General features: G+C 55.6%; 1 protein-coding gene across 1 annotated transcript; it reads left to right on the forward strand.

The window, feature by feature from the left end:
* The first annotated feature begins 659 nt into the window (after positions 1 to 659).
* Positions 660 to 18,806, forward strand: CSNK1E (casein kinase 1 epsilon). The gene is made up of 9 exons (XM_065887634.1): positions 660 to 735; positions 9,012 to 9,122; positions 9,258 to 9,406; positions 10,723 to 10,951; positions 12,004 to 12,174; positions 13,474 to 13,622; positions 17,710 to 17,902; positions 18,006 to 18,145; positions 18,744 to 18,806. Exons 1-9 carry the CDS (start codon positions 660 to 662, stop codon positions 18,774 to 18,776), a joined length of 1,251 nt encoding a protein of 416 aa, XP_065743706.1. The 3' UTR covers positions 18,777 to 18,806.
* Positions 18,807 to 26,810: the final 8,004 nt, after the last annotated feature.

Below are 26,810 nucleotides of genomic sequence, written 5' to 3' on the forward strand. Positions count from 1 at the left end.
CAAGGTCTGCCTCTGGGAAGACCAGCCCAGGCTGTGAAGACCTGGCCTCCAATTCTTGGTGCTGGAAGCTGGAGGCCTGGGGTAAGGATGGGGGCACGGGGATCCTGTCAGTCCTGATGGGGCTGAGGAACTCCTTTGGTGACAGTTCAAGCTGTCCTCCTATCCCTGGAGGTTGGAATTTGCTGGTGGTTGCCATGGCCGCACCCCCAGGGTGATCAGCTCCTGCATCCCACCTCCCCATCACCCCCTTTGTCCTTGATTTTCCTATCAGAGTCTTTGCCCATTGTGACTGGCCTGCCTCTGAGAGGCTCCTATCGGAGGGTCCCTGAATGAGTAACCCCCGAGGAGATGCTTGCTTTGCTCTTTTCCTCCTGGGCCTTGTCTCTAGTCCCCCTTCTGCCTGGCTACACTGACACCTGTTCTAATAGCCTCAGCACAGGTGGAGGCTATTGGGCTACCTGACACCTGGTTGCTCTTAGGCAAAGCAAGGTCAAATCCCTTCCTGGACGGTGGGAGGGAGGATGGTGGTGTCCTAAGTTTCTCGTGGCTTTTCCTGACCTTTGGTGGGGGAAGAGTGGGCTCTGGGAGCTAGGCCCCCTTCCCAGCTTCCCTCTTCTCTGACCCTGTGTTTCTGCTTACTTTTGCAGCAAGAGTGAACCATGGAGCTACGTGTGGGGAACAAGTACCGCCTGGGCCGGAAGATCGGGAGCGGGTCCTTCGGAGATATCTACCTAGGTGAGTGTTTCTGGCTCCAGCTCAGTGGCTCTGGAGCCCCTGGGACAGCCCTGGGCACTAGGAGGAAAGATGCCAACATTTCATGCTTTGAAGTCAGAACGTGGCTCTGGTGGCATGTTTTGGTCATTTTGTCCCCAGAACCGTCCCAGGTGGGGAGGGAAGCAGCAGGCTGGGGGTGAGGCAGGCCGAGGGGCTCCTCAGTCAGGGCAGGATGGGATCCCGCTTGCTGCAGTCTGGGCAGGGGAGTGTATTTTTAACTCTGGTTTCTAGCTGCAGATGAGCTGGGTCTCCAGCTGGGCGCGAGAAAACTCAAGCTCGGTTAGCACCCCTGTCTCTTGTCTCCTGGGGGAAGGATGCTGGTGGACAGAAGAGGCTTGAGCAAGCTGATTGCTCCCAGCTAGGCCCCCTCCCTGTGGTCCGGCCTCTTGGAATTCAGCCCAGGAAGGCTTCGAAATGACGCAGGCTCCCCCGTAACCTCAGGGCCAACCTCAGGGCTGGGGCGGGGGTCGGTCTTAGCTTTTAGGATCTCTCTCCCTGGATGTGCTTCCTGTTGAAAGTCTGAGTTTGCTCTCTTGTTGTTGATTAAACAAATCACAGACATCTCACCCCGTCCTTGACCCAGGAGAATGCCCCTTTCTCAGCTGCCCTGGGGGTGCGGGGGCACAGTCAGGGGGCGCGGCCCTTCCTTGGCAGTTGTTGGTCTGGAGGGGAGAGATCGTGTTGGTAATCGTGGATTGGAGTTGTTAGAGCAAGGTGGCAGCCCCTGGGGTTTCTCCCCATTCCTGTCCCTGTGCCCTTGGAAGCATCTGTGCCTCTGTTTCCCTCCTGGGAAAAGAACAATAAGTCAGTTCTGTCCTGGGCTGAGGAAACTGACAGGTCAGTGTGCCGTGCTTGTTGCTTCAGAACTCGGGGGCTTTCTCTTACTCAGTGATCTGGGTCCCTACCCTCTTAGGGTATGAAATCTGCTTCTCAGTGAGCTGCCCCTTCCCCATCAGAGGGGAGGGGGACACGTATGCCCACACTCTCTGGACAGTACTCAGGCTGGGATGGGCCCTGTTTGAATGCTGTCTTCCCTCACAACAGCCTCTAGAGATGGTGCCGAGCTGTCCCTGCTTCACACATTGAGACGGGGGCGGCACAATCAAGTTGGCCACCGAGGCTTCTCTCCAAAACTAGAGAAGACAGGGAATTCCCTGGTGGTCCAGTGGTTAGGACTCCGCACTTTCACTGCCAAGGGTGTGGGTTTGATCCCTGATCGGAGAACTAAGATCCCGCAAGCCGTGTGGCCAAAAAAGAAAAGAAAACAAACAAACAAACAAACTAGAAAAGGCAAACTTTCTACCCACAGCCCTCCACGGGAGTGAGAGTGTAGAGGACAAAACGTGGGAGAGAGCCGTCAGACCTGGCTTTGTGCGGTTGGTGAAGGTTGTGTGATGCTGCTGCCTGGCCCACTAAGGACTTTCATGAGGCACAGGTGAAATGGGCGCGTGGGAGAGCATCTTGTAAACTGTGAAGTGCCAGCCAGATGTGCAGGTCATTGTCAGATACCTAGTAGATCACCCTCCTGTAAGCACTGCAGAGCTCAGAACAGAGGGAAGGAACAGTGCAGGCTGGAGCTGTTGGAAAGGTTTGCTCTGTGACTCTGAGCCCCTCTGGGGGGAGGCGGGGAGGCGTTGGGTTGTGTCCACCTTCTCGCCCCGGCGCCCAGCATGTGGGGGCTCAGTGAAGGCCTCTCACATGAATGAAAGAGGAAATGGGGGCTGTGACGTGCAGGGGCCTGTGAAGCGGCTTCACTTACGGCAGGAGAGAAGAAGGTGGGGATATGGGGGCAAGTTCAGGTCCCCAGTCGATTTCTCATGTGCTGTGTGACCTGGGATCTGAGCCTCAGCCTCTCTTCTCATCTGTGAAAGGGGGTGCCCATCTCCTTACTGTGTGTGAAATTGGGGTGGCTATAAAGGACCCTCTTATCATGGAGGCTTTGGGCTCAGGACTGAAGCCTGGAGCCACTGGCTTGAGGGCAAAGGGCAGGGAGAGGCAGCTTTTGGCTGGTGCATACCTGCTGCTAGACAACACCCAGCCCCAGGCCTTCTCTTTGCAGAAGGGAAACTGAGGCCCATAGATGGAGGGGCAATCCAAGGTCATTCAGAAAGTCAGTGTCCCTGGTCCCTGTGCTGGGACCTTGCTGGGGGCAGTACTTCCTGTTTATCCAGTAATCATCTAGTTCATTTTTTTAAAAATATATTTATTTTTGGCTGCATTGGGTCTTAGTTGCTGCGCACGGGCTTTCTCTAGTTGCGGTGAGTGGGGGCTACTCCTCGTTGCAGTGAGTGGGCTTCTCATTGCGGTGGCTTCTCTTGTTGCGGAGCATGGGCTCTAGGCGCACGGGCTTCAGTAGTTGTGGCACGAGGGCTCAGTAGTTGTGGTTCGTGGGCTCTAGAGCGCAGGCTTAGTAGCTGTGGCGCACGGGCTTAGTTGCTCTGCGACATGTGGGATCTTCCCGGACCAGGGCTCGAACCCGTGTCCCTTACATTGGCAGGCGGATTCTTAACCACTGCGCCACCAGAGAAGCCCCCATCTAGTTCATTTTAAAAACTAGGTCCGGGTTTACTCCCCTTTGTACAGGCTTTGGAGTAAATTCTACCAGGGTTTAGGTACTGGCGTTTCTTTTCTTCACTGTATGCCCTTGAGCAAGTGATGACCTCTGCCGGCCTTGGCTTCCCCATCTGTAAAATGGAGTTGCGAGGCCTCCAGGGTGGTGAGAAGTAGTGAGGTCACAGCATGCAAAATCTCTGCACATGCTCAGCCCTGCAGTGGTGCTTTTATGTTGTGTCTGTCCCCCAACCCTCAGTCTTGGTTAGGATTTGCTACTGTCAGGAACTGGGTCCTCTTGGGCCTGAGCTGGGGGGTAGGGAGCTGGTTCTCTGCTGACTGTCCAGCCTTCGCTGGCTGCACAGGCCTCGGGGACCCTGGCCTGATGCAGTGTCCTGCCAGCTCCTTCCCGGGCCCCTCTCGCTGGTGTGGGGCTGGTAGTGATTGTAGGGCCTCCCCGGCTGGCCTCACTGGCTCCCTTTGTTCAAAGCTCTGGCCACATCCTTGTCACTGGTGCCAGTGCCAGGGCCTGACTCCAGATGGCCTCTGCAGGTGGGGCTGGGCGCGGCCTGCAGGCCCTGCTTTCCAGGATCCGCTGAAGGCGAGCACATTTGTGGATGTGGCCGCAAGGCCTATACTCCTCTTCCAGCCCCTCCTCCCCCTCCCCTCGGCATCGTGCGGGGCCAGCTCTGGTAGGGCCTCACCTTGGCTGCGTGGGGTCCGGAAGTGGCCGAGCCTGTGCCACCCACGCTACCAGCCGCTGGCCATGTGCCTCAGGAGCTCTCTACACCTCTTAGTCTCTGGTCCTCAGTTGCAGATGGGGGAAGGAGTGGTGCACCCCAGCGGGTGATGGTGTGGGTACTGCCCGCCTGCAGTCCCGCCCGGCCCCCGGTTGTACCGTCTGAGTGAGCTCCCGCCTGAGCTTGATCATCCCCCTCCCCGCCTAGAACTTGCCGAGGTCCCAGACCCTCTAGGGCTGGCCAGGTCTGAGCCCTTCTCTACATCCAAGTTTGTTTTCCACACTGGCTCGTCCCCCTACAGGGCTGCTTGTTCTCTGAGGGGCCACCTCTGCTGCCTTTGCCTGGCACTTTTCACTTAATCAAAGTTATCCTTTGTTGTTCCCACGGAAGGTGAGCTGAGCTCCTCCAGGGCAGGGCTGCCTCAGGTGGCCCAGGGCTCGGTATACGTCTGGTGATTGAATGAATGAGATGCTAGGGAATTGGAGTAGAGAAAAAAGCAGGGGTTCTAGAGACTAAGTTTCAGATCCTGGCTCTGCCCCAGCCAGTTCTGTGTGACCTCAGGCCAGTTACGTATCCTCTCTGAGCCTCAGGTCAGTGGTTGTGAGAAGTGAGGGAGGTCAGAGAGAAGACTGGCAGCTTCCTGGTAGAGTTCAGAGGCAGTGCAGGGGTCTGGTGGTGGTGGGACCCGTAGGCAGCTGTGACAGCTTTCCATCAGTTGCTTGGGGTCAGAAGCCTTTGCCTAACAGCTTAGGTCCCTGATCAGGAAAGTTGTGTGGCATTTGGTCATTGACCTTTGGTGTCTCCATTTCCTCATACGATACAAACAGTAGTACTGGCAGGATGGTGTAAGAGCTCAAGGGGACAAAGGGCTTTTCCCCTCCACCTCCCCATTTCAGGAAGGGACGTTCTCCGGGCACCTCTGCTCCCTGAGCAATCTGCTGAGTCATAAGTGCTGAAGGCCCTGCATCATCCAGTGTCTCTTGGTCTCTTCCCCCTGCCTGGGCGGGGCCGCCATCGACTGGACAATTGCAGCAGCCTTCTAATACACCAGTGGGTCTCAACAAGGGGAGGGAGGCCAGATTTTGTCTCACAGGGGACGTTTGGCAAGGTCTGGAGACATTGTTGGTTGTTTCACCTCAGCGTGGGGGTGTGCTGCGGGCAGCGAGTGGGTAGAGTCGGGGATGCTGGTAAACACCTTGCGGTGCACAGGACTGCCCCAGAGCAGGGCGTCAGCAGTGCCCCTGGAGTCTCAGGCTCATGGCCAGGATCGTAGCTCGGCATCTGAGCCCCTTCCCATCTCCCCCTGACTCACCTTTTCCACTGTCTTCTTCAGTCGCCTCGAGCTCCAGCTGCACCAGACCACCCAGCGTTCACTGCACCCGCTCCTGTCGGGCCTTTGCATGTGCTGTGACCACAGTCTGGGATGGTCCTGCTCACACAGCAGGAGCCCTTGCAGCCTTTCCTCCCACTGCATGGCCAGTGGACTGCAGTGAGCCCCAGCTCCCCCCCACCCCCACCCCCATCCTCACTGTTGCCTGGAAACGTGTGAGGCTCTCCCCAGTGATGAGCTTTGACGTGTCAAAAGCACTTTACAGTTTGCAAAGCACTTTCTCTCCCATTGCTCACTGGATTTGGGAATCCACTTTTTTTTTTTTTTTTTTAAGTGGTTCAGAAATGAAAACACAAAACCAAAAACCAAAACACAAAAACATACTAAGTGAAAGAAGCCATTCACAAAAGATCACATATCCCATGATTCTCTTTATATGAAATATCAGGAGTAGGCACATCCGTAGAGACAGAAAGCGGATTAGTGGTTGCCTAGAGCTGGGGCGTTGGGGGAGATGGGGAGCGACCACTAAGAGATGCAGGCGTTTTGGGGATGGTGAAAGTGTTTTAAAATTGATTGTGGTGTTGGTTACATGACCTTGTGAATATACTGAAAACCACTGAATTGTACACTTTAAAGAAGTAATTGTGTAGAATGTGAATTACGTCTCAACAAAGGTGTTGAAAAAAATGACAAGACGTAACATGGTATCAGAAGTGTCCTTTTCCCCTCCTGTCCTTATCCAACCCTGCCCAGTCTTGACTGGTTTCTCATGTTCCTTTTGAGTGTTTCTTTATGTTGATACAAACAAACACAGATACATATTGTTTCTGCACTTTTTTCTTTAACCACTGAAAGGAGAGCATATAATACATACTGTTCTGTACTTTGCTTTTTCACTTCCTGTATCTTTGAGATCTTTCCACTTCTGCACCAAGAGAGCTTCCTCTTTTCTTTCTCCATTGTGTTCCGTTTTATGGATGGGCCTTTCTTTATTTAACCAGTCCCCACTGCTGGACATTTGGGTTGTTTCCAAGCTTTTACTGTTGCAAACAGCCTAAGTGGACAGCCTCGTCCAGGCCTTATTTTGCACCGTGCGAGGGTATCGAGTAAAGTCCCCAGAGTGGGAGCTGGAGGGAGCCGAGAGGCCTTGCAACCAGGCTTCCCCGGTTCACATGGCAACCGCTGGGGAGGAGTGACCCCTCCCACCGAGAGCGCAGGCCAGCTTGGGTGGGCGTGGTCTTTTAATATTTATTTATTCATTTATTGTGGCTGCTCTGGGTCTTGGTTGTGGTACTCGGGACCCTTAGTTGCAGCATGCCTGCAGTACCTAGTTCCCCGACCAGGATCGAAACCGGGCCGTCTGCATTGGGAACTCGGAGTCTCACCCGCTAGACAACCAGGGAAGTCCCTGAGTAAGCCATTTTTATACTAATGATTTCTTTCTTTCTCTGTGAAGTGTGTGTCTGAATCCTTTACCCTATTTCCTATGGAGTCATTGGTCCTTTTCCTACTGCTTTGTGGGTGCTCATATATTAGTGTGATGTTAGCTCTTTGCTATTGATAAGAGTGTGCACTATTTCTTAGGACTTTGTTTCTGGTGTTTTTGCCGTGGAGAGGGATTCCTTTTTTTGGAGGAGGGAAGGGAGCCTTTTTTATTTTTTATTTTTTCTTTAATGGCTTCTGGATTTTAAGTCAGGATAAAAAGCCTTGCCTACCCCCAAATTAAAAGGCAGTGCTCCTTTCTTCTAACATCTCATTGTTTTACTTTTTTATTAAATGTATAAAACATGTCCATGGTATAAGGCATCCTTCCCAACACCCAGTTGGAGGGGGACATTACCTGTCACCTTGAAGGCCCCTGGTACCCCACCCCACCCCGTCCCGCCCTCTGCTTCCCCCACACAGAGGTAAGCACTATCTTGACATTTTAAGTTATTCTCTTCTGTTAGTTTTATCGCATGTTTATATCCCTAAACTATATATATTTCAGTGTTGTGTGTTTTGAAATTGAGACAATTAGAACTGTGCTTGCATCCTTCTGTCTCTTCCTTCCTCTTTTTTTTTCCTTAAATTGAGGTGAAATTCACACAAAAAATTAACCATTTTAAAAGTACACAAGTTAGTGGTATTTAGTACAGCCCCAGTGTTGTGCGACCACCATCCCTACCTAGTTCCAAGACGTTTTCATCACCCAGAAGAAAACCCTGCACCTATTAAGCAGGCCCATCCTATTTCCCCCTGCCCCCAGCCTGTGGCAACCACCAGTCTACTCTTTGTCTCCATGGATTCGTCTGTTCTGGGCATTTCATGTAATGGAATCAGACAGTATTTCTTTGCCCTTCAGTGTGTGACTTATTCACTGAGCGTAGTGTTTTTAAGGTTCACTGATGCCACAGCATGTGTCAGTGCGCCGTTCCTTCTCAGGGATAGGCAGAGTCTGCTATCCATGCCTATTTTGATGGACGTTCAGGTGTCTCCACCTTCTGGCTCTTGTGAACGGTGCTGCTCCTTGCTGTCTGCACTCAGGGTTCAGATGCTGAGAGCCACCCGCTTAGCCATCGGGTATGCCTTCCACTGTTTGTGGCATCCCCGGGGCGCTTGCACCACCCTGTAGCCATCCTTCTGGTGCTGGACTTTGTGGTCTTTGTTGCTGTGCAGGTCCTTTCGTGTCCTCCCGGTGCTCACGGTTCTGAAGGGCATACACTTGGGAGTGGACTGGCTTGGCCAAGGGTTTGTGTGGGTTCAGCTTTACCAGGTAGAGGCCAGCCTGGTTTCTGAAGTGGCTGAGCCAACTTACACTCCGGTTTTTTCCCCCCGTACTATATTTTGCTCCACTTTGGACTTCCGGTGCGTGCTGTGAGCTGGGCTGTCTTTTCTCAGATGCCAGTTATTCCAAGGACGTTTGTTGCATAGCCCCATCTCGTCCCCTGATTTGAGGTGCCGGCTTTATCCTGCCTGTCCTCAGTTCTTCCAGTCGTTGTGCCCTCCTCCGGACTTTCTCTGTTGTCTGTGTGCTAAGACTACACCGTTTAGTTGTGGCAGCTCAGTCCCGCTTGGCCCCAAGAAGGAACCAGCCTCTCAGCCTAGCCCCCAGCCCTCCAAGTCAGCCCACCCCTTACTGTAGCTGGGGAAACTGAGGCCAGGTGCAGCGGGGATTTGGGTCTTTCTTGAGACAGCCTTGCCCCCCTCCCTTCTCTCCTCCTCATCCCCACACCCCAATGACCTTAGCTGTCTTCAGCTCGGGAGTCCTCAGTAGCTCCCACGCTCCAGGATGAAGTTCCCCTTACTGGTCTGTGAGCGTTTTTCGGCTGTGCCCTGAGCCCCCTCGCATCCAGCCTTCCTGCTGCCCCAGCCTCCGGTTCTCTGAATGGTCCATAGCCCTCACCTCCTTCCCCTGGCATGAGCTGCAGCTCTGGCTCTCCCCTCCCACCCAGGCTGGGTCGGGTGCCTGCTCTGTGTCCCACAGTCCGTCCGCTTCCCTTGGATACAGTGCCGGGCCCTCTGCACAGCCTCCCCCAAGGGGCGCTGAGCTGCTTGGGGGCAGACACTTAGTTGGTCCTGGTCTGGTGCTGCCTGCCCTGCTGAGTGTGACCCCGGTCCCTTGCCCCTGGCAGGTGCCAACATCGCCTCTGGTGAAGAAGTTGCCATCAAGCTTGAGTGTGTGAAAACGAAGCACCCACAGCTGCACATCGAGAGCAAGTTCTACAAGATGATGCAGGGGGGAGGTGAGGGCTGGAGGGGGCTGGAGGGGGCGGGGCCTGAGGAGCTCTGTGCATGTGCACGCTTGCGCACGCGGGAGGGGCCCTGGGGCTGGGCCGGGTGGGGAGTGACCGACCCTGACAGCCCTGCGTCCCCCTCAGTGGGAATCCCGTCCATCAAGTGGTGCGGAGCCGAGGGAGACTACAACGTGATGGTCATGGAGCTGCTGGGGCCCAGCCTCGAGGACCTCTTCAACTTCTGCTCCCGCAAGTTCAGCCTCAAGACAGTGCTGCTCCTGGCCGACCAGATGGTGAGTCCCCCACCTGCCCACTCGGGCTGGGGACGGGGCTCCCAGCTTCCCTTCCAACCTCCCCTGCCCTGTCGTGCCAGTGGGCACTGGGTACCCAGCTGGAGGATGCTGGAGCAGGAGGCAGTGACAGCGACGTAGGACGGGCCTGGTTCCTGGACCAGGACCACGGGACCTTGACCATCAGCCATGGTTGGGGGGTAGGTAAGGAGGGGGTATTAAAATGCAGGCTCCCAGTTTCCACTCCAGACCTGCTCGGTTGGGCTTCCGGGCAAGGCCTGGGACCCTGCCCTCAGGTGAGTGTAAAGCCTGTTGTCGCACAGACCTGGGTCCTGTCCCCGTGGGGTGACTTTAGGTGAGCTGCTGGGCTTCGGTCTCCTCAGGAGCGTCTTCCCTTTGCTGGGTTGTTGTGCGGTCACCTGGGATGCCACACGGTGCCTGGACCAGAGCAGGAGCCCACGGACAAGCAATGCTTAGGTCCTCAATCCCTTTATAAGTTCAAAGGAGGAAAATTTTAGGAAAAGAAAATTTTAAAAGCATAGAATTCTAGCCCTGGAATGATACGTGGAGATCTTGTTACATAGGGGTCTGTAGCTGTGGCTGCCCTCCAGAACGTCTGCAAACATCCTCCAGTTTTAGGCTAGATGTGTGTGTGCAGAGGAGGGTTGTCAGATTCTCATAGGACAGGAGACTCAAAAAGGGTTTAGGAGATACTCAGAAGCCTGAGGCCCAGGGAGGGGACCAACCTGCCAGAGGACCTATTGTGTGCCTATATGTTAGTTTAAGTTTTTAACACATTGTTTAAAGGAGGACAAGGGCCTGTGTGTCCGCCTTACTTTGGTGTCCTCTGGAAGCCAGGGGACAAATCCTGTCGGTCTGCTCCATCTCTGTCACCCCTGCCAAGTTTAGGGTTCACTGGTCCTCCTGTTCCCCCCAGTCTGGTTGCCAGAACAGCCTTCGCGATGCCTCTTTGGTCCCTTGAGGGCCTCTCATGTCCTCTGTGGTGTAGAGCCAGGCAGGTGAGGCCTGAATGCCTTTCTGGGCTTCATTTCTAGATCTTGCCATTCGCTTTCCTGCCTTGCTCTCTTTCCTTTGTCACAGCGAACTTGATGAACTCTTCCTTCAGAGTTCCTCTCTACTGTCACTTCCTCCAGGAAGCCTTCCGTGACCTGACCCTTGAAATCATCATACATGGTGATTGCAGACTGATCTGGCCCTCCCCCCGGCCCATGGCAGGGACCACGGATGTGTTTTCCATCTGTACGGCCCCAGCCCCTCTGTGGAACGTGTGCTGAACGACTTGCTTTCCCCTCCCCCAGATCAGCCGCATTGAGTACATCCACTCCAAGAACTTCATACACCGGGACGTCAAGCCCGACAACTTCCTCATGGGGCTGGGGAAGAAGGGCAACCTGGTGTACATCATTGACTTCGGCCTGGCCAAGAAGTACCGGGACGCCCGCACCCACCAGCACATCCCCTACCGGGAAAATAAGAACCTGACTGGCACTGCCCGCTACGCCTCCATCAACACCCACCTGGGCATTGGTGAGTGAGCGAGGCCCAGGAGCAGAGTACACCCACGGGCTGCTGGCCAGGACCCTGGCTTTCCTTCTGCAGCCTGGGTTTATTCCCCTGGCTGGCCGCACAGGCAGCTCTTCTCTTTCACAAGAAGAGCTGTGGGGTGCTGAGCACCTGCCCTCTCGTGCCTTACTCATCCCCGCAGCAGCCTTGGTGCGCAAGGCTGTTTCCCCATTTTTTTTTTTTTTTTATAAATTTATTTATTTACTTTTGGCTGCCTTGGGTCTTCGTTGCTGTGCGCAGCCCTTCTTTAGTTGCAGCAAGCGGGGGCTACTCTTCATTGTGGTACGCGGGCTTCTCATTGCGGTGGCTTCTCTTGTTGCAGAGCACGGGCTCTAGGCGCGCGGGCTTCAGTAGTTGCGGCACGAGGGCTCAGTAGTTGTGGCGCGCAGGCTCAGTAGTTGTGGCACACGGGCTCAGTAGTTGTGGCGCGCAGGCTCAGTAGTTGTGGCTCACGGGCCCAGCCGCTCCGCGGCATGTGGGATCCTCCCGGACCGGGGCACGAACCCGTGTCCCCTGCATCGGCAGGCGGACTCCCAACCACTGCCCACCAGGGAAGCCCTGTTTCCTCATTTTTACGTGTGGGGAATGCTGGCTCACCGTGTGACACAGGTCGCTTAAGGTCATACAGCTTAGCAAGTGCCAAAGTCAGAACTGACCCCAGCCCTGTCTGATGCCACTGCTTGAGCCTTCTCCGCGGGGTGGGCCAGGCAAGAAGGCCCCGGGGTGCCTACTGCATAGTTGCTGAATGAATGAGAGCCTGAGCTGGAAAAACTAGGCCTAAGTTGTGTTGGAAAAGCTCAGCCTCAGGCCCCTTCTCTGTAGAAGGGGGTGATAACAGTGCCTGTTCGTAGTGGGGCTGCAGCAAGCCAGCATGTGACAAGGTGGGGCTCGTGCTGGGTGCACGGGGGGGGTTGTTCCCCTCAATCAAGGAGCATGTCCTGGAGAAAGGGGTCCTGACTCCCACCAGCCGGGAGCCCAAGTGGACCCTGCCCCTCACCTCGTCCTTGACTCTGCAGAGCAAAGCCGTCGAGATGACCTGGAGAGTCTGGGCTACGTGCTCATGTACTTCAACCTGGGCTCCCTGCCCTGGCAGGGCCTCAAAGCGGCCACCAAGCGCCAGAAGTACGAGCGGATCAGCGAGAAGAAGATGTCGACGCCCATTGAGGTCCTCTGCAAAGGCTACCCCTGTGAGTAGCCCAGTGGGGCAGGTGGTTAGCCTGGGACCCCTGAGGCCCCTTCTGAGGGGCAGACGAGCCTGTCCTGGGCTACCACTGCCTGGCACCAGAACGTCAATCACAGGCTCTGCCACTGTTCAGGCACAACTGGGAGGCCTGGCTGGTAAATAGCGAGTGTCCCCAGCCCACACTCCGGCCTCACCTCGTAAGGGCTGAATGTCAGGAAGAACTCCAGACCTTCCTCTTCCTGGGAGTCTCCTTTACTACTCTCACGGAACACCTCACTTCTGACACTTCTGGTCACCAAAGGTCTGGGGTTCTTTTCCCCTCAGCAAGCCATTCTCTGACACCAGCCGGGTGTCCTAAAGTTTAACTCAGTTCCGACACTATCTCCCTGGAGGTAGTGTCAGATCCCACAGGGTAAGGGCTCAGTCCCACAAGGCTGTCCCCACCACACTTCAGATGCCGGTCACGAGTCCAGGTTGCCACCTGTGCGTCTGGTTGGTGGGCTATAAATAAACCTGAGGTTCCCATGACTCCCTCCTTGGGTTTGATTAATTGGGCTCACAGAAGTCAGGGAAGCACTTACTTGTTTACCAGGTTATTATTAAAGGATGTGGTAAAGGATACAGATGAACAGCCAGTGGAAGAGATAGGTAGGGTGAGGTTTGGGAGGGTCCCGAAAGCAGGAGCTTCTGTGCGTGGAGTTGGGGGGTGTCACCCTCCTGATGTGGATGTGTTCACCAACTGGGAAGCTCTCCAAACCCCATGCTATTGGGATATTTATGGAGGCTTCATCACGTCGGCACGGGTGATCATTAACTCCATCGCCAGCCCCTCTCCCTTCTCTAGAGAAGTGGGGGGGCTGAGGGCTGGAAATTCCAAGCTTCTGATCATGGATTGGTCTTTCTGCTGACCTGCCCCCATCCGGGAGCCCTAACCCAGAGTCTCCTCCTTAGAGCAAAAGACACTCCTACTGCCCTTACCACTTAGGCAGGTACAAGGGCTTTAGGGGCCCAGGGGCAGGAGCCAATATGTATATTTCCTGTTGTCTCACAAGGGTCCTCTCTTGCCTCTGATTTTCAGAGGAGGAAAGGGGAGTTCTCCTCCTGGGGCTTAGAGTTCCCATCGGGCTCTTGACAGGCTGAAGTTCATGGATTGTTGTAGGGAGGACGGCCTCTTGGACCTCGTCTTGACCCCTCTTAGACCAGCAGTATCTGTGGGGACGGTGGCTGGGTGGGACTCCGCCGGCTGTTGGGGGCCCTGGGGGCACATGGGCCTCATGGTGACACCTTCTGTCCCCTCCACCAGCTGAGTTCTCAACATACCTCAACTTCTGCCGTTCGCTGCGGTTCGATGACAAGCCCGACTACTCCTACCTGCGCCAGCTCTTCCGCAACCTCTTCCACCGTCAGGGCTTCTCCTATGATTACGTCTTCGACTGGAACATGCTCAAATTCGTGAGTCACCTGGAGGCCGAGGCGGGCTTGGGGGACTGGACTGGGAAAGCCAGCGTGACCCCGTAGCGGGCAGGGCTCCCGGAAGACGGGAGCTATGAGCCGGACAGTGCAGGTGACGTCACCGGGGTCCCGGAACCCCCGTTCTCCTCCCACTCCAGCGTCATCTGTGCTGACGGCACGTGCTGCTGCGGTCAGCGGGGCCCAGGCGGGGCACCACCTCCCACCACACCCAAAGGGCCTGTTTGGGCCTCGAGTCCATCGTGGGCGCCTGGATGGGTGGGGCCCGGATGGCGCTGGTGGGCCCCCCTGCTGTCTTGATCGTGGCCTACACCATCCTGCTCTTGTTGCTCTGTACCTCCCAGGTGGCGGCCTTCACTGAGGCCCCCTTGGCCTGCCTGGACCCCTTCATTGTGGTTTCCTTCTTCCTGGTCATGGGACCCTGGGTCTTGCTAGGCGCCTCCTCTCTGTCTCTCTCTCTTTCTCTCTCTCTCTCTCTCTCAAGAGTCTTGGGGGTGGGGTGGGGAGAACTGTTGTAGTCAGCTGGGCCTAGAGCCCCGGAATCTGTGAAATCCTATGTCTTGTTTCCCGTCTCTTCTGGAAAAGGGGGCTTCCTCGAGCCAGGCTCAGCCCCGTGACAGCGACGCTATTGCACTGCCCAGGCCCCGCCCCTGTGCCTGTGCCGGGTCCATGTACCCACCCACGTACTGGTAAGGACCCTCCGAGACCTGGCCTCCAAGACGTACCGCTCGGTGGGGTGAGCACAAGAGGCTGAGCCCCTGCTGTGCTCTCTCTGTCCCTTCCAGGTGCCTGGCACCCCTGGGCACCCAGGACCCTCCAGATAGGCCCATGGAGGAGCTGCCCCACACACACTCCTGGCCTGTGGTCTGGACCTCAGGGCCCCAGTTCTGACATCCCCAGGTGTGCCTGAGCCCACCGGGGCTAGGCCCAAGGAGACATCCCTTGGCATGGTGGGAGTACAGTGGAGAGGCATGATGGAGAAGGCCCTGCTGCGAGATTCTTGGGGACAAATCGGCTGCCTGATGAACAGAGCCTGAAGGAGGGACGATGCTCACTGCCCTGGAGGGGCCTGGTGGCAGTGGGCCCAGGAGCAGCCTCAGCCAGGCCCTGTCGGTGGCCTCTGCATCGAACCTGAACTCATTAAACGCCGCTGCCGTGTACGGCGTTCCATCGTGGCGTGCCTCTTGGTGGGTGCCCTCGGCCTGCCCCACCAGATGCTCAGGACCGAGGCCTTGTTCTCCAGGACGCTGGGATCGGCACTTGGTCTTGTGCCCCTCCTCCCTCTGGCTCTCAAACAGTGGCCTGGTACTGTTCCCTAAGGAGTGGGGCAGAGGTTGGGGGTCCCACAGGCCGAAGGGCACCAGGGGTGAGAGATGGGCAGTGGGGCACCTTTCACCCCAGACCTTCCGGCTGGGAGCACAGCTGAGGGCCCGGGGCCAGCTCTTCTTGCCCCAGGGCACTGCTCAGGGCACTGGGTACCTGCTCATCCATGTAGAAAGTCATTCCTGAGCCTGGTTCTGGGCTGAGTTTGGCCCTTTTCTCGGTATAGCTCCAGGAATGGATTTTGCATCGTCCAGGCCTGTGCCCTCCAACGTGGTAGCCACTGGCTACATGTGGCTAATTTTTAATTAAAATTAATTAAAGCTGAAAACGTACTTCCTCAGTTGCATTTGGCACGTTTAAAGTTCTCAGGAGCCACAAGCGGCTGGCTAGTGGCTGCCATACCCAGCAAGGCGGATGTGAACATACCCATCATCACAGAAAGTTCTGTGGGACCTGCTACTCCAGATGGCTCCTCACAGAGCTTCTCATGGGACCATCCAGCCGACAAGATCTCGCCTCAAACCAGGCCGGGAGCACGCTCTCCACCCATTGCTGGCACGCTGACCCCTTCCTGGGATTCCCTTAGAGACAGGCCCTGGACTCAGAAGCTGAGCAAAGGTGCCAACAGCCTTATCCTGCCCCGATCTCTGACTTGAGGGCCATCATACTGGATAATTGGGCACCTTTGACCCGTCACCACTGTAGTGGGGGCAGAAGTATCTGCAGACACGTGATGGAGACCTTCCACCTTTCACCCCGAGACCGAGCGCCTCCCACGTCACCCCTCTCCCCGCAAGAAACCTTCATCAGCACCTACCAGCAGACTGGACACCATGCTGGACGCCGTGGGCCACAGACTCTTCCATGGGAAGGATCCTGCCCTTGACTGAGAACTTCCCTCCTTGGAGTGGCCGCCTCGTATCATTTGGCATCAGGGCCCTGGAATCCCCGGATACCTGGAGCCTGGGGTGCTGCTCTCAGCACACAGAGCCACTGTGTTCCGAGGTCTAACTAGCTGGCCAGGTGGAAACTCGACACAGCCAAGGACAGGGGTCCATACGACACTGGTGAACGCTTGTGTGACTTTGATGTTGACCTTTTGGTGTTTTCACATGGGCAAATAAAAAGCCAAGAGACCTCCCTGGTGTGCGTTTCTTGAGGCATCACTTGGGTTGGTTGGAAATGGAGAGAGTAGCTCACCTCAGCCTGCCGCGGGCCTGAGCCTGCCGTTGGCCTGAGCCTCCTGAGGTCACAAAGGGCAGGGGCTCCAGCCCTCCGCTCATCCACGGCCCCTGGGCTGTGCACCTCTGAGTGAATCCCTTGGCTTCACTGAGCCTGAGTTTCTCCCACCAGGGAGTGAGTTCATACCTGCCTTGTGGGGTTGATGTGCCCTCTGGCCATGGGATGGGATGTTTAATGAGTGGCTGCTGCAGCTCGTATCATAGGTTTTGCTGTGCTTCTGGCCAGACGTTCTCTTTGCCAATCTGTAATTGAGTGGGTGGGAACCCGGGGTGAGGAGTGGAGGTCGGGAGATGGTGCCCTGGTGCTTCCATCTTCCAGGCTTGTGGGTGGGAGGGCTGGGAATGCATCCCTAGAATGTTCTGCTAAGTCCTCTGGGGGTGCGGAGAGCAGAGCGGGACCGGGTGGCGGAAGCCTGGGTTCACACCCCAGCTCTGCTCTGAGCTGTGTGGCCCCAGGAGGGTCCTGAGGCCTCTCTGGGCCTTGGTTCTTCAGTAGGATTCAGGGATCCCCAGCTGCTATCTCTCGGAATTGCTTAAAGTCAAAGGGCCACCCCTACCCCATCTCCCAAGGACAGCAGGGCCTTCTCCGCCAGTTCTCTGGGAGAGACAGGGTTGCAGGAGCCCGCACCCCGTGGCCCGTGAGCAGGCCCCCAACTCGGCCTGCAGGTCTCTCCACAAATGCGGCCCCCCTCATGCCAGCCCCCGCCCTTCCCTGTGGACGACCCCAGGACCAATTAGGTGACGCGGCCTGGCGCTGCTCCCATGCTGCACTCCTCTCTGGGCCTTCCTCCTCTCCTCCTGCACTGGGGGTGGCTGTGGCCAGACGGCAGAGCCCCCAGGGGCTCACGCATCCCTTCTGCCACAGCCTGCCTGCTGGGCCTCTTTTTCTTCCATGGGGCATCTAGCCCATTCCTTCTCCAGCTCCTATCCCAAGGCAGGCAGCATCTGTGTGGGTCCCCCGGGCCTCTTGGTTGTGGTCCCCACAGCACCTGCCAGAAGCCATTGCCAGGTCCAGGGGCAGGGGAAGAACAGCCCTTTGAAAAGATTCCCTGGCTAGGCACTGGGAAGCCTGGTTTGAGTCCTGGCCCCACCTTCAGCTAGCCTTGTAACTCTCTCTCTGGGCCTCTGAACACCTGCCCTGCTGTATTTGGAAACCTTGAGGAGCTGGGGCCCCTCTGTACATGGAGGGGACCCAGGTTGGGAGGGCCACGGAGTACCCTTGGTTGTCTTGGGGCATGCGACCTCCCTCTGCCCCTCGGGCCCAGCTTCCTCCTTCCGGGCAGTTGCGCGTCTTTGTTTCTCTGGGCGGTGTGATCATGGGTCATTTCCAGGTCTCTTGGGCTTCCTGCTTTGTGGGGAGGAGGTCGGACCAGAGGGTTTCTGAGACGCCACTTCCCCAAGACGCCCACCTGGCCTGCCTCCCCCTGCTCTGACCCCGAGGGAGTGCCAGATCCCGGAGCACACTGACCTCGCAGGGCTGACCAGGTCTCATGTCACACCCACAGGGTGCAGCCCGGAACCCCGAGGACGTGGACCGGGAGCGGCGAGAGCACGAGCGCGAGGAGAGGATGGGGCAGCTCCGGGGGTCCGCCACCCGCGCCCTGCCCCCTGGCCCACCCACTGGGGCCACCGCCAGTCGGCTCCGCAGTGCGGCCGAGCCTGTGGCTTCCACCCCTGCCTCCCGCATCCAGCAAGCTGGTGAGCAGACACCTTGGGCAGCGCGGGGCCCGGCGGGGGGTGGGGGCGCGGGGTGGCCAGGCCCCAGGTGCTGAGGGCAGCTTCCCCCCGCTTCGCTCTCCAGGCAATACTTCTCCCAGAGCGATCTCACGGGTCGACAGAGAGAGGAAGGTGAGCATGAGGCTACACAGGGGCGCCCCCGCCAACGTCTCGTCCTCCGACCTCACTGGGCGGCAAGAGGTCTCCCGGATTTCAGCCTCACAGGTGAGCTGCCCTCACGCCAGCCCTTCTGTGCCTCACAGCCGAGCCAGGAGAGGTAACCGCCCCAGCAGGCAGTAGAGCTGGAACCCAGCCCTCTGCCAGGGGCCCAGCCTGCGTGGGCGGCGGGGCGCTCACAGAGGAGGGGCTCGTGGTCCCTGCCATCAGCGAGCCCCCGCCGTCCCGGTCCGCACAGCATGGAGGGATGGGTGGACCCTGTCGGCTGGCCCCACTTAGGGACCATGTTTGGGCTAGGGAAGTTGGGAAGGGGGAATCCGGGGTTGCCCAGGGAAGGGGTCCGGCAGAGGTGGGCAGGAGACCTGCTCTGGGCCTCCTGCCTATGGTGGAGGAGTCTCAGCAGGACAGGCCACAGGCTGGGAGTCCAGCGGCTCCATTCACATGTGGCCTTGAGCAGCTGCTTTGTCGCTGGGGGCAGGGTTCTTATCTTACAAAACAGAGACATCCCGGGTCCTTGAGATCACGTACCCCTGCCCTTGGCTTGAGGGGCTTGGGTTGGGGGTGGGGCTCCACGGTGGGGAGAGACTTGCCGAAGTGCCGTGGCCAGCAGCTCACCCCTCCCACCTTTCTGCCTCCCTTCCCAAAGACAAGCGTGCCATTTGACCACCTCGGGAAGTGAGGAGCCACCATCGGACCAGTATTTGCTTAGGTGAGCCGAAGTCTGCTGCAGACGTAGCCCCATCAGGTCTGGAAACACCCACGGCCCCCTGGAGGAGCCCAGTGTGTGCGCTGAGAGGGCCCGGCCCACGCCAGCTAACTTCTGCTGGAAAACTCCCTCTTGCGTGGGGCAGTCCTCCATCCCCGCTTTGCCTTAACTATTCTGGAAGGTTGGTAGCAGGGACTGAGTCCGGGGCCCCACACCCCGACCTTCCCCAGGGCTCTAGCCTTGTCCCCGCCTCTGGGCCGTTAAACGCTTCATGCAGAGCACGGAAGACAGGCCCTGTACTTAGGAGTTTATCTGCTGTCAAAGAAGGCCCTTGGTGGCTCCGCAAGCCCAGGAGAGGCCCTCTGGCTAGTGTGAGCCTCCATGGAGCTTGTGGCTGCCCGAGGCCTTGAGGTGGGATGTCGCAGCTCTGCATTCGGGCCCCGCTTGGGAACCCGCTTGGGGCTCCTTTGGCGGTACGTAGGGGGATGTCGGATCTCCCTGGGGAATATGTACATGGCGGGCAGCGGCTTACATTTCACAGGCTTGACCTCGCACCAGGACATCTTGAGTACGATCTGCTTTTTGGAAATGTATTCCACAGGTAGCTCTGGGGCATAAATCGGAGTTTACCTTCGTCAGACCTCAGGCCCAGGAACCAGTCCATCCGTGGCAGGGTGGGGCAGATGTGTGGCTGGGGGTTGGCTGCTCACCAAAAAGAGGGAGAGAGGTTCTGTGTCTTTTCTGTGAAAATGGAGCACCTACTTTGTGCCCCAGAGAGGGACCAGCTCAAAGCCTCTGGGGCAGGAAGACAGGAGCTGAAGGCCGCTGGCAGATGGGTAGCCAGAGGCAGATGTGCACCTGATCTGTCTTCTCTCTCCCCCTTTCTAGTGTCTTCACTGTATTTTCTTTTAAAAAAACAACAAAAAGATGGGGAAAAAAAAACCACTCGAACAAAAAGAAAAAAAACCCAGCACAAAACCAACGATGGATTCTATTTCGAGTCTTTTTTTTTTTCTTTTTTTGCCAATGGCAAGAAGATGGGATGCCCTCGGCATAGAGGATCCTCGTCCCTTCACACTTCCCGCTGCCCACAGCCTTCAGGCTGCCAAACGCTCCCAGACATCAGGCTCCACTTGGCGGACGCCACGGCCCTGCCACGGCCGCCGCCTGACATGGCTGGGAGGGGGACACTTCTGCACTGGAGCTGCAGCAGGTCCGCACGGGCCCTCAGGAGGTGGCCTGAGGAGCTGGGGGAATGGATTGGTTGGTCAGAAGCAGGTCCCACTGGGTGTCCATGAGCCTTGGGACCACGGGAGACGTGTGCAGCCCCACCCCCCTGAGATGACGGCCGCCGACTTTCTGTGTTGGGCTTTTGCCAGTGCCCCCCTCAGCGTTCGGGTCCCTTCTTTGCCTGTCCACAGAGACCTTGAGGAGGGGGTAGTGAGGCAGGGGGGCCAGGAGTCCTTGCGGGCGTGTGTGTATGTATCTGACCTGTATCTCCCAGGACAGCAGGTGTGCCGCCCACCTGCCAGGCCGACTTTGTGTTCTCATGCCCCTGACAAGGACATGGGGGTGAGCGGTGACCTCCATGTCCCTCAAGGAGGGCACAGAGGGTCTTTGACACCACTGACCCCTGAGACTGTCATAAGCCTGTGGTCCCCCTTTTCTGGTCTTAGGGCAGAATCTGTGGACACTGCTTCCAGAAGGCATCTGGCTCCTGGGTTATAAATTAATTCCCTGGTCCTGACACTCACCTGGGGTCAGGCCTGGGCACTGGATTTATCCATCCTGCCTAGTTAACACTCGTTTTTACTTTATTTTTGTTTGTTTTTTTCCATGTGTGTATTTCCTAATTTATTTACCTCTGTTTCCCCTTTATTTTCTTTTTCTTTTTTTTTAATTAAAGAGCAAAGCTTTTTATTACTTTGTAATTTAAAAAACAAAAAAAATACTGATGAACTTTGGGGGGAATTTTGTACTTTTTTCCTGTGTAAATATTGGACTTTTTTGAGCTTTATTGTGGTTGTTAATTTGAAGTAATAAAGTAGAAAAGGATAAAGTGACATGGGCAGCCCTTGGTCCACCCACCTCTTTGCTCTAGGGGCTTCTGTCCAGCAGACCTGGGAGCCGGGGATGGCTGAGGACACTCGGAGAGTACTTGGTACCTCCCTGGGACTGTTTTAACCCTGTGCTTCAAAGACCACACACAAACCACCTGGGGACCTCGTTTAAAAAAAAGCAGCTTCTGACTCAGGAGGGCTGGAGTGGGGCCTGAGAGTCCGCATCCGAACAAGTTCCAGCTCATGTCCACAGCCCAGGACCACACTGAATAGGAAAGTTCAAAACGCTCTTCACGTTGTCTTATCCACAATTCTGAGTTATCTTAGCCATTAATTCTGAGTTAGGTGTTAATCTCCCTGCCTTCAGATGAAGAAACAGTGTGAACGTAAAATAACTTGCCCAGGACCACAGCTCTCCTGGGTCCAATGGCACCTGTGCCACAGATGAGCCTGGGCAGTTCCTTCGGCCAAGCTTTGATAAAGGAACAGCCCTCAGCCTTGGCTGCCTTTGTCTGGCCAGCTTATACAAGAATTTGTCTAGCAGTCCATGTTTATCCAGCACACGTTACTTTCCTGCTTCTCATTCATTAACCCAAAAGCCACTGTTGCCACGATCTCCACTCACAGGCAACAGCTCAGCCTGGGGAGGAGGTGGAGGGCTCTGAGAGACCGCTTGTAAGTCCTGGGCATCGCTCAAAACCCTCATAATTCAGGTCCCTTCCAGTGCTGGCATTCGAAGACCCTATGACCCCACAGCCTGGCTCAGGCCTGATAAAGGGTCTCCTTCTGGCCCTCCTTGTGAGGCTGAGGCAAAGGTGGGTCCTTCTTCTTAACCACCAGGAGATGCCAGAGCTCCCTGCATTGTAGGCAGTGAACCACAGGGAGACCTGCCTTGGAGCAGGGTGACAGTATAGTTGGTGATTCCTAGCCCCTCCCATCTGACATCAAACAGTGTGATGTTACCAACTGTGGGCCCTAAGGGGAAATACAAGGAGTTAACCTTTTTTTTAAAAAAAATTTTAATTTATATATCTTTTGCAGTGAAAATCTTAGATCCTATTAATACTAATGTGCTTATTTGCTGTATCCTATAATATACGTAAGTTTCAAAATTACAATTTTAATGTTACTACTAAAAGTATTCCTATGGATGGGAATTCCCTGGCTGTCCAGTGGTTAGGACTCCAAGCTCTCACTGCCGAGGGCCCAGGTTCAGTCCCTGGTCAGGGAACTAAGATCCCACAAGCCTTGTGGCCAAAAACAAACAACAAAAAAAAGTATACCTATGGAGTAAAAAGTTTTTTACAGGTTTTTTTTTCCCCCTTAGAATGTATCTAAGGAAACTGTCAGAGTATAGTGCCCAGAAGTAACTTGAAATTACTCTTTTCTCTGTGCTCTGTGTGGTTATTTTATTAATTTAAATAATGAATGGGTGGGGCTTCCCTGGTGGCACAGTGGTTAAGAATCCGCCTGCCAAGGCAGGGGACACGGGTTTGAGCCCTGATCCGGGAAGTTCCCACGTGCCGTAGAGCAGCTAAGCCCGTGCACCACAACTACTGAGCCTGCCTGCTGCAACTACTGAAGCCTACGTGCCTAGAGGCCGTGCTCCGCAACAAGAGAAGCCACTGCAATGAGAAGCCCGCGCACCGCAACGAAGAGTAGCCCCACTCGCCGCAACTAAAGAAAGTCTGCACACAGCAACAAAGACCCAACGCAGCCAAAAATAAACAGATAAATAAATAAATAATTAAGAAAAAAAATAATGAGTGGGCTTCCCTGGTGGCGCAGTCGTTAAGAATCCGCCTGCCAATGCAGGGGACGCGGGTTTGAGCCCTGGTCTGGGAAGATCCCACATGCCGTGGAGCAACTATGCCCGTGCGCCACAACTTCTGAGCCCATGTGCCTTGAGCCTGTGCTCTGCAACAAGAGAATCCACCGCGATGAGAAGCCCACGCACTGCAACGAAGAGTAGCCCCCGTTCGCCGCAACTAGAGAAAGCCCGGGTGCCACAACTAGGAAGACCCAATGCAGCCAAAAAAAAAAAATAATAATATATATATATATATATATATATATAAATAATGAGTTAGTGTGTCCCTCCCCTTTTGGTTTAATTCTGTTTTTTTGGAGGTATTACATATATGAACGTCAAGCTATATAAAAGTCAAGTAACAATTAGAATCACTCCCATCCCTGCCCCCTCCACTGTGTTCCTACCCACGATCCTCATTGGTTTCTGGTTTGTCCTTCCTGTGTTTCTTATTCAGGGAGCTAATGTATAAGAAAGGGGGTGGTGGCTGACAGCCTCTGAGGAAATGATATTTAAGCTGAGGCCAGAGGAGTGACCAGGATGCGTCAACCATGCAAACAATTTATTTTTATCAAGTATGCCAAACAATTGCCCAGAAGTTTTGCCCAGACTGGAGGGGGCAAGCATGCCACTTGGTGAATCATTTTTATTCAGGCAACAAACAATGACTGGGCTTGTGGATGCCAGGTGCTGGGCTGAGGTGGAGTGGAGTACAGGGGTGAGGGGTGGAGAGCACAGGGTTGGAATCCAGAGGGCTGGCTCCATCTCTCTGTGATCTTGGGCACTGTCTGGGTCTCGGTTTTCTCTGTAAAGTGGAGGTGGCAATACCTACTTCAGAGGTTATAGGATTAAATAAAACCGCAGATGCACGTAAGGGCTGAGGAGGCTCCTTGTGCCAGGCCCTTTTCCCACCCTCTGCTCATAACAATCCTATGAGGTTGGTGTATTATGATGCCTGAGGTGCAGTGTCCCATCCTCTTAACCTTCACTACAGTCAGGCCCCTCTTAAGTGCTCAGTAATGGTAACTACACATTTCAAACACAAGGTGTGACTTTGGCTTCCAGGGGCCAAAGTTAAGACTCAGGTTAGCAAGTGGTTCATCCCAATCCAAGATCCAGTGTGAGATACCCAGTGTGAACTAGGGACAAAAGAGGGAGGAATGTGTCTGACGTCATCAGGAAGGTGTTTCAAAGATGCTTGAACTGGGACTTCCCTGGTGGCCCAGTGGATAGGACTCTGCGCTCCAATGCAGGGAGCCCGGGTTTGATCCCTGCTCAGGGAACTAGATCCCGCATGCATGCCGCAACTAAGAGTTCACATGCCACAACTAAGGAGCTGGTGAGCCGCAACTAAGGAGCCTGCCTGCCACAACTAAAGGAGTCCTGCTGCAACTAAGACCTGGCACAACCAAATAAATAAATAAATTCCTTTTTTTAAAAAAATGATATTTGACCTGAGCCTTGAAATGTGAGTTTACTGGGTGGTGGCGGCCGGGTTTGGGGAAGGTGGTGAGGTGGAGACAGTCATTACCAACCAAGGAAACAGTATGTGCAAAGGATCAGCTTGATACAGAGTTTCCAAGCTCAGAGGGGGAAGAAGATCTATAGCAGCCAAGGCTGGAAGAGGCAGAGGCCAGATCCCAATGGCCTGCTTTCCATCTGCCAGCACCTGCCCTGCGGGGGACCGCTGATTAGAGAAGAGGACACCATGGATGTGAACTTGAGGAATGTGCATCTGGGAACAGTGGATAGGGAGATTGGAGGATGGAGAAAGGGAACAGGGAGAGTTGTCAGGGAGCTATGGTCACAATCCAGGCAGGAGGCAACCAGAAGGCAAGGATGACTGAACCGTCTCAGAACGCGGTGTGCTTAGCCAGCTGAGAGAGGGAGTCGGAGGCTGTGAGGTTCCCTGCCTGGGAGCCTGGGAGCACAGCAGGACCACTGATAGAAAGCTAGAACACCGATGGGGGACGTCCATTCTCAGCTCGAAACTAAGGGGGCGCGGCCAGGGAGGGAGGAGCAGGGCTGGGGGCGGGGCAAGAAGGAGGAGGGTGTGGTCAGCGGGCTCAAAGCCACCGGGCAGAGGAAAGGGAGGCTGGCAAAAAAACAAGCTTCCTACTGATCATTTTCCCCTAGTTCTTTATCTTTTTCTTTTCTCTTTTTTAAATTGAAGTATAATTCGTGTACGAAAAGCGCACACATCTTAAGTGTACACGGATCCATAGCTCTTTACCCGTTTCTATATACCCGCGTAATCACCACCTGATGCAGATGTGGGCGATTGTCAATACCCCAGCGAGTTCGCCCATGCCCCTTCCCGTGCAATACTCCCCCTCACAGACACACAGGTGACCACTCCTCTAAAAATCAACAGGTGACCTTTCGACTGGGGTGGGTGGGAAGTGGGGGGAAGAGGCAGCTGAGGGTGAGGCGTGGAAGGAGGTGGTTTTGAGACTCCAGGAGGTCTGCTCTCGTTTGGAGGCCAAAGAACCCTGGAGAAGGGGGATTGACGACTGGATGGCAGAAGGTTTGGAGGAGGAAGGAGGGGAGGAGACACCGGGAGAACGAGGTCTGGGACAAAAGGAGGGACTAGGCTTCCTCTGAACTTGGTTCATTCACTCTCCCCCACGCCCCGTAAAACACGAGCCACCCACGCCCTGCGGCTGCTGCCTCCTAGGTGGTGGCATCCCCTCTCCTTTCCTACCTACCTTTTGATGCCTTCCCCCTCCCTCCGCAAGCCAGGGCCTCCCATGGAGGAGTGGATGGGGCAGACCACTGCCGTCAGCTCCAGTTGGGGGCGGGGTCACTCCAGCGTAGCTTTAGAACCTTCCACTCCTGTGTTCCGTCTCATTCCCTTGCCTCCCCTCCCCCACCCACACTCTATTTCAGAAACAGATACAGGAATAGTTACAGCCAAAATGCTGAGCCCCCATGTCACATCCTCTCCCAGAGCCTGCAACACAGGTTCCCGCAGGAACCCATCTAATCCTTCCAAGGAGTAAACCCATTCCAAGCTCCAACCTCAAGCTGCCCAATCACCAAACATCTACCCTCGCTCAAGCCACACTTCTCTGGGGCCTGCTTTCCTGGCTGCACGTGAATTGGTGAGGGAGAAGGGGTCTGGCGAGCCGGATAAATGTTGCCATGGTGACACGGAGCCACCTTCCTCCTCTTCCTCTGGCCTGCTCCCTGCCATCCTTCCTTTCACCCTAGCCTTGAGGCACCAACAGCATCTCCCTGTCTTCCCAACTGTCCCATGTGAGGCCATGTCCCGTCGCCTATTGAGGTTCAGGAAGCTGCACATCTGGAGCCTGGCTTCACTGAGGCTGTGCTACCCATGCAGGAGACACTGATGGGACGGGAGAGCAGTCCAGCCAGCAGCCAGGGTGAGGGGAGCAGAGGGCCGAGTCCTGGGGTACTGCCCGTTTAAGAAGGCCCCACTGGGGACCTCTACAACAGATCCCTGCAGATAGTAACTTGGGCTCCTGCAGGCTCCTGGGAGAATAGCATCTCAGGTAATTATGCCTCTCAAAGCCTTTCATCCCAACATCTTCAAAGCACCTATGGTCAAGGTGCAGCCCCTCCGAAGTCATGCCCTCCAGGTCACTGCGGCTCTGAGGCTGGGACACCAGGCCTCTTGCTCCTCCTCTCCTCTCCTCCCTTTTTTTTTTTCTTTGTGCAGTACGCGGGCCTCTCACTGTGTGGTCTCTCCCGTTGCGGAGCACAGGTTCCGGACGCGCAGGCTCAGCGGCCATGGCTCACAGGCCCAGCCCCTCCGCGGTATGTGGGATCTTCCCGGACCCGGGCATGAACCCGTGTCCCCTGCATCAGCAGGCGGACTCTCAACCACTGCGCCACCAGGGAAGCCCCTCTCCTCCCTCTTATTAAAGGCTTTCTCAGGAAACCCTGGACCGAGCTTCCCCAGCTCCTGCATGTCCCTGACCTGTGGGAGGACCTCCCTCTCCTGATGGCAGTGCTCAGGATAGTTGGTTGCAACCTGGGGTTTTGTAGAGAAGCTGAAACAAGTTCCTAGTGATTCCAAGGAAACTGGCAGTAAATCCTTCTCTTTGGCCTGTTTTCTTTTGCTTGTCTTGGCTAGGTGAATTTGAAGTGGGACTCACCTCACTTCTGTTGGAG

The sequence above is a fragment of the Phocoena phocoena genome, chromosome 11 (genome assembly GCF_963924675.1).
Source record: "Phocoena phocoena chromosome 11, mPhoPho1.1, whole genome shotgun sequence".
Classification (NCBI taxonomy): Eukaryota; Metazoa; Chordata; class Mammalia; order Artiodactyla; family Phocoenidae; genus Phocoena; species Phocoena phocoena.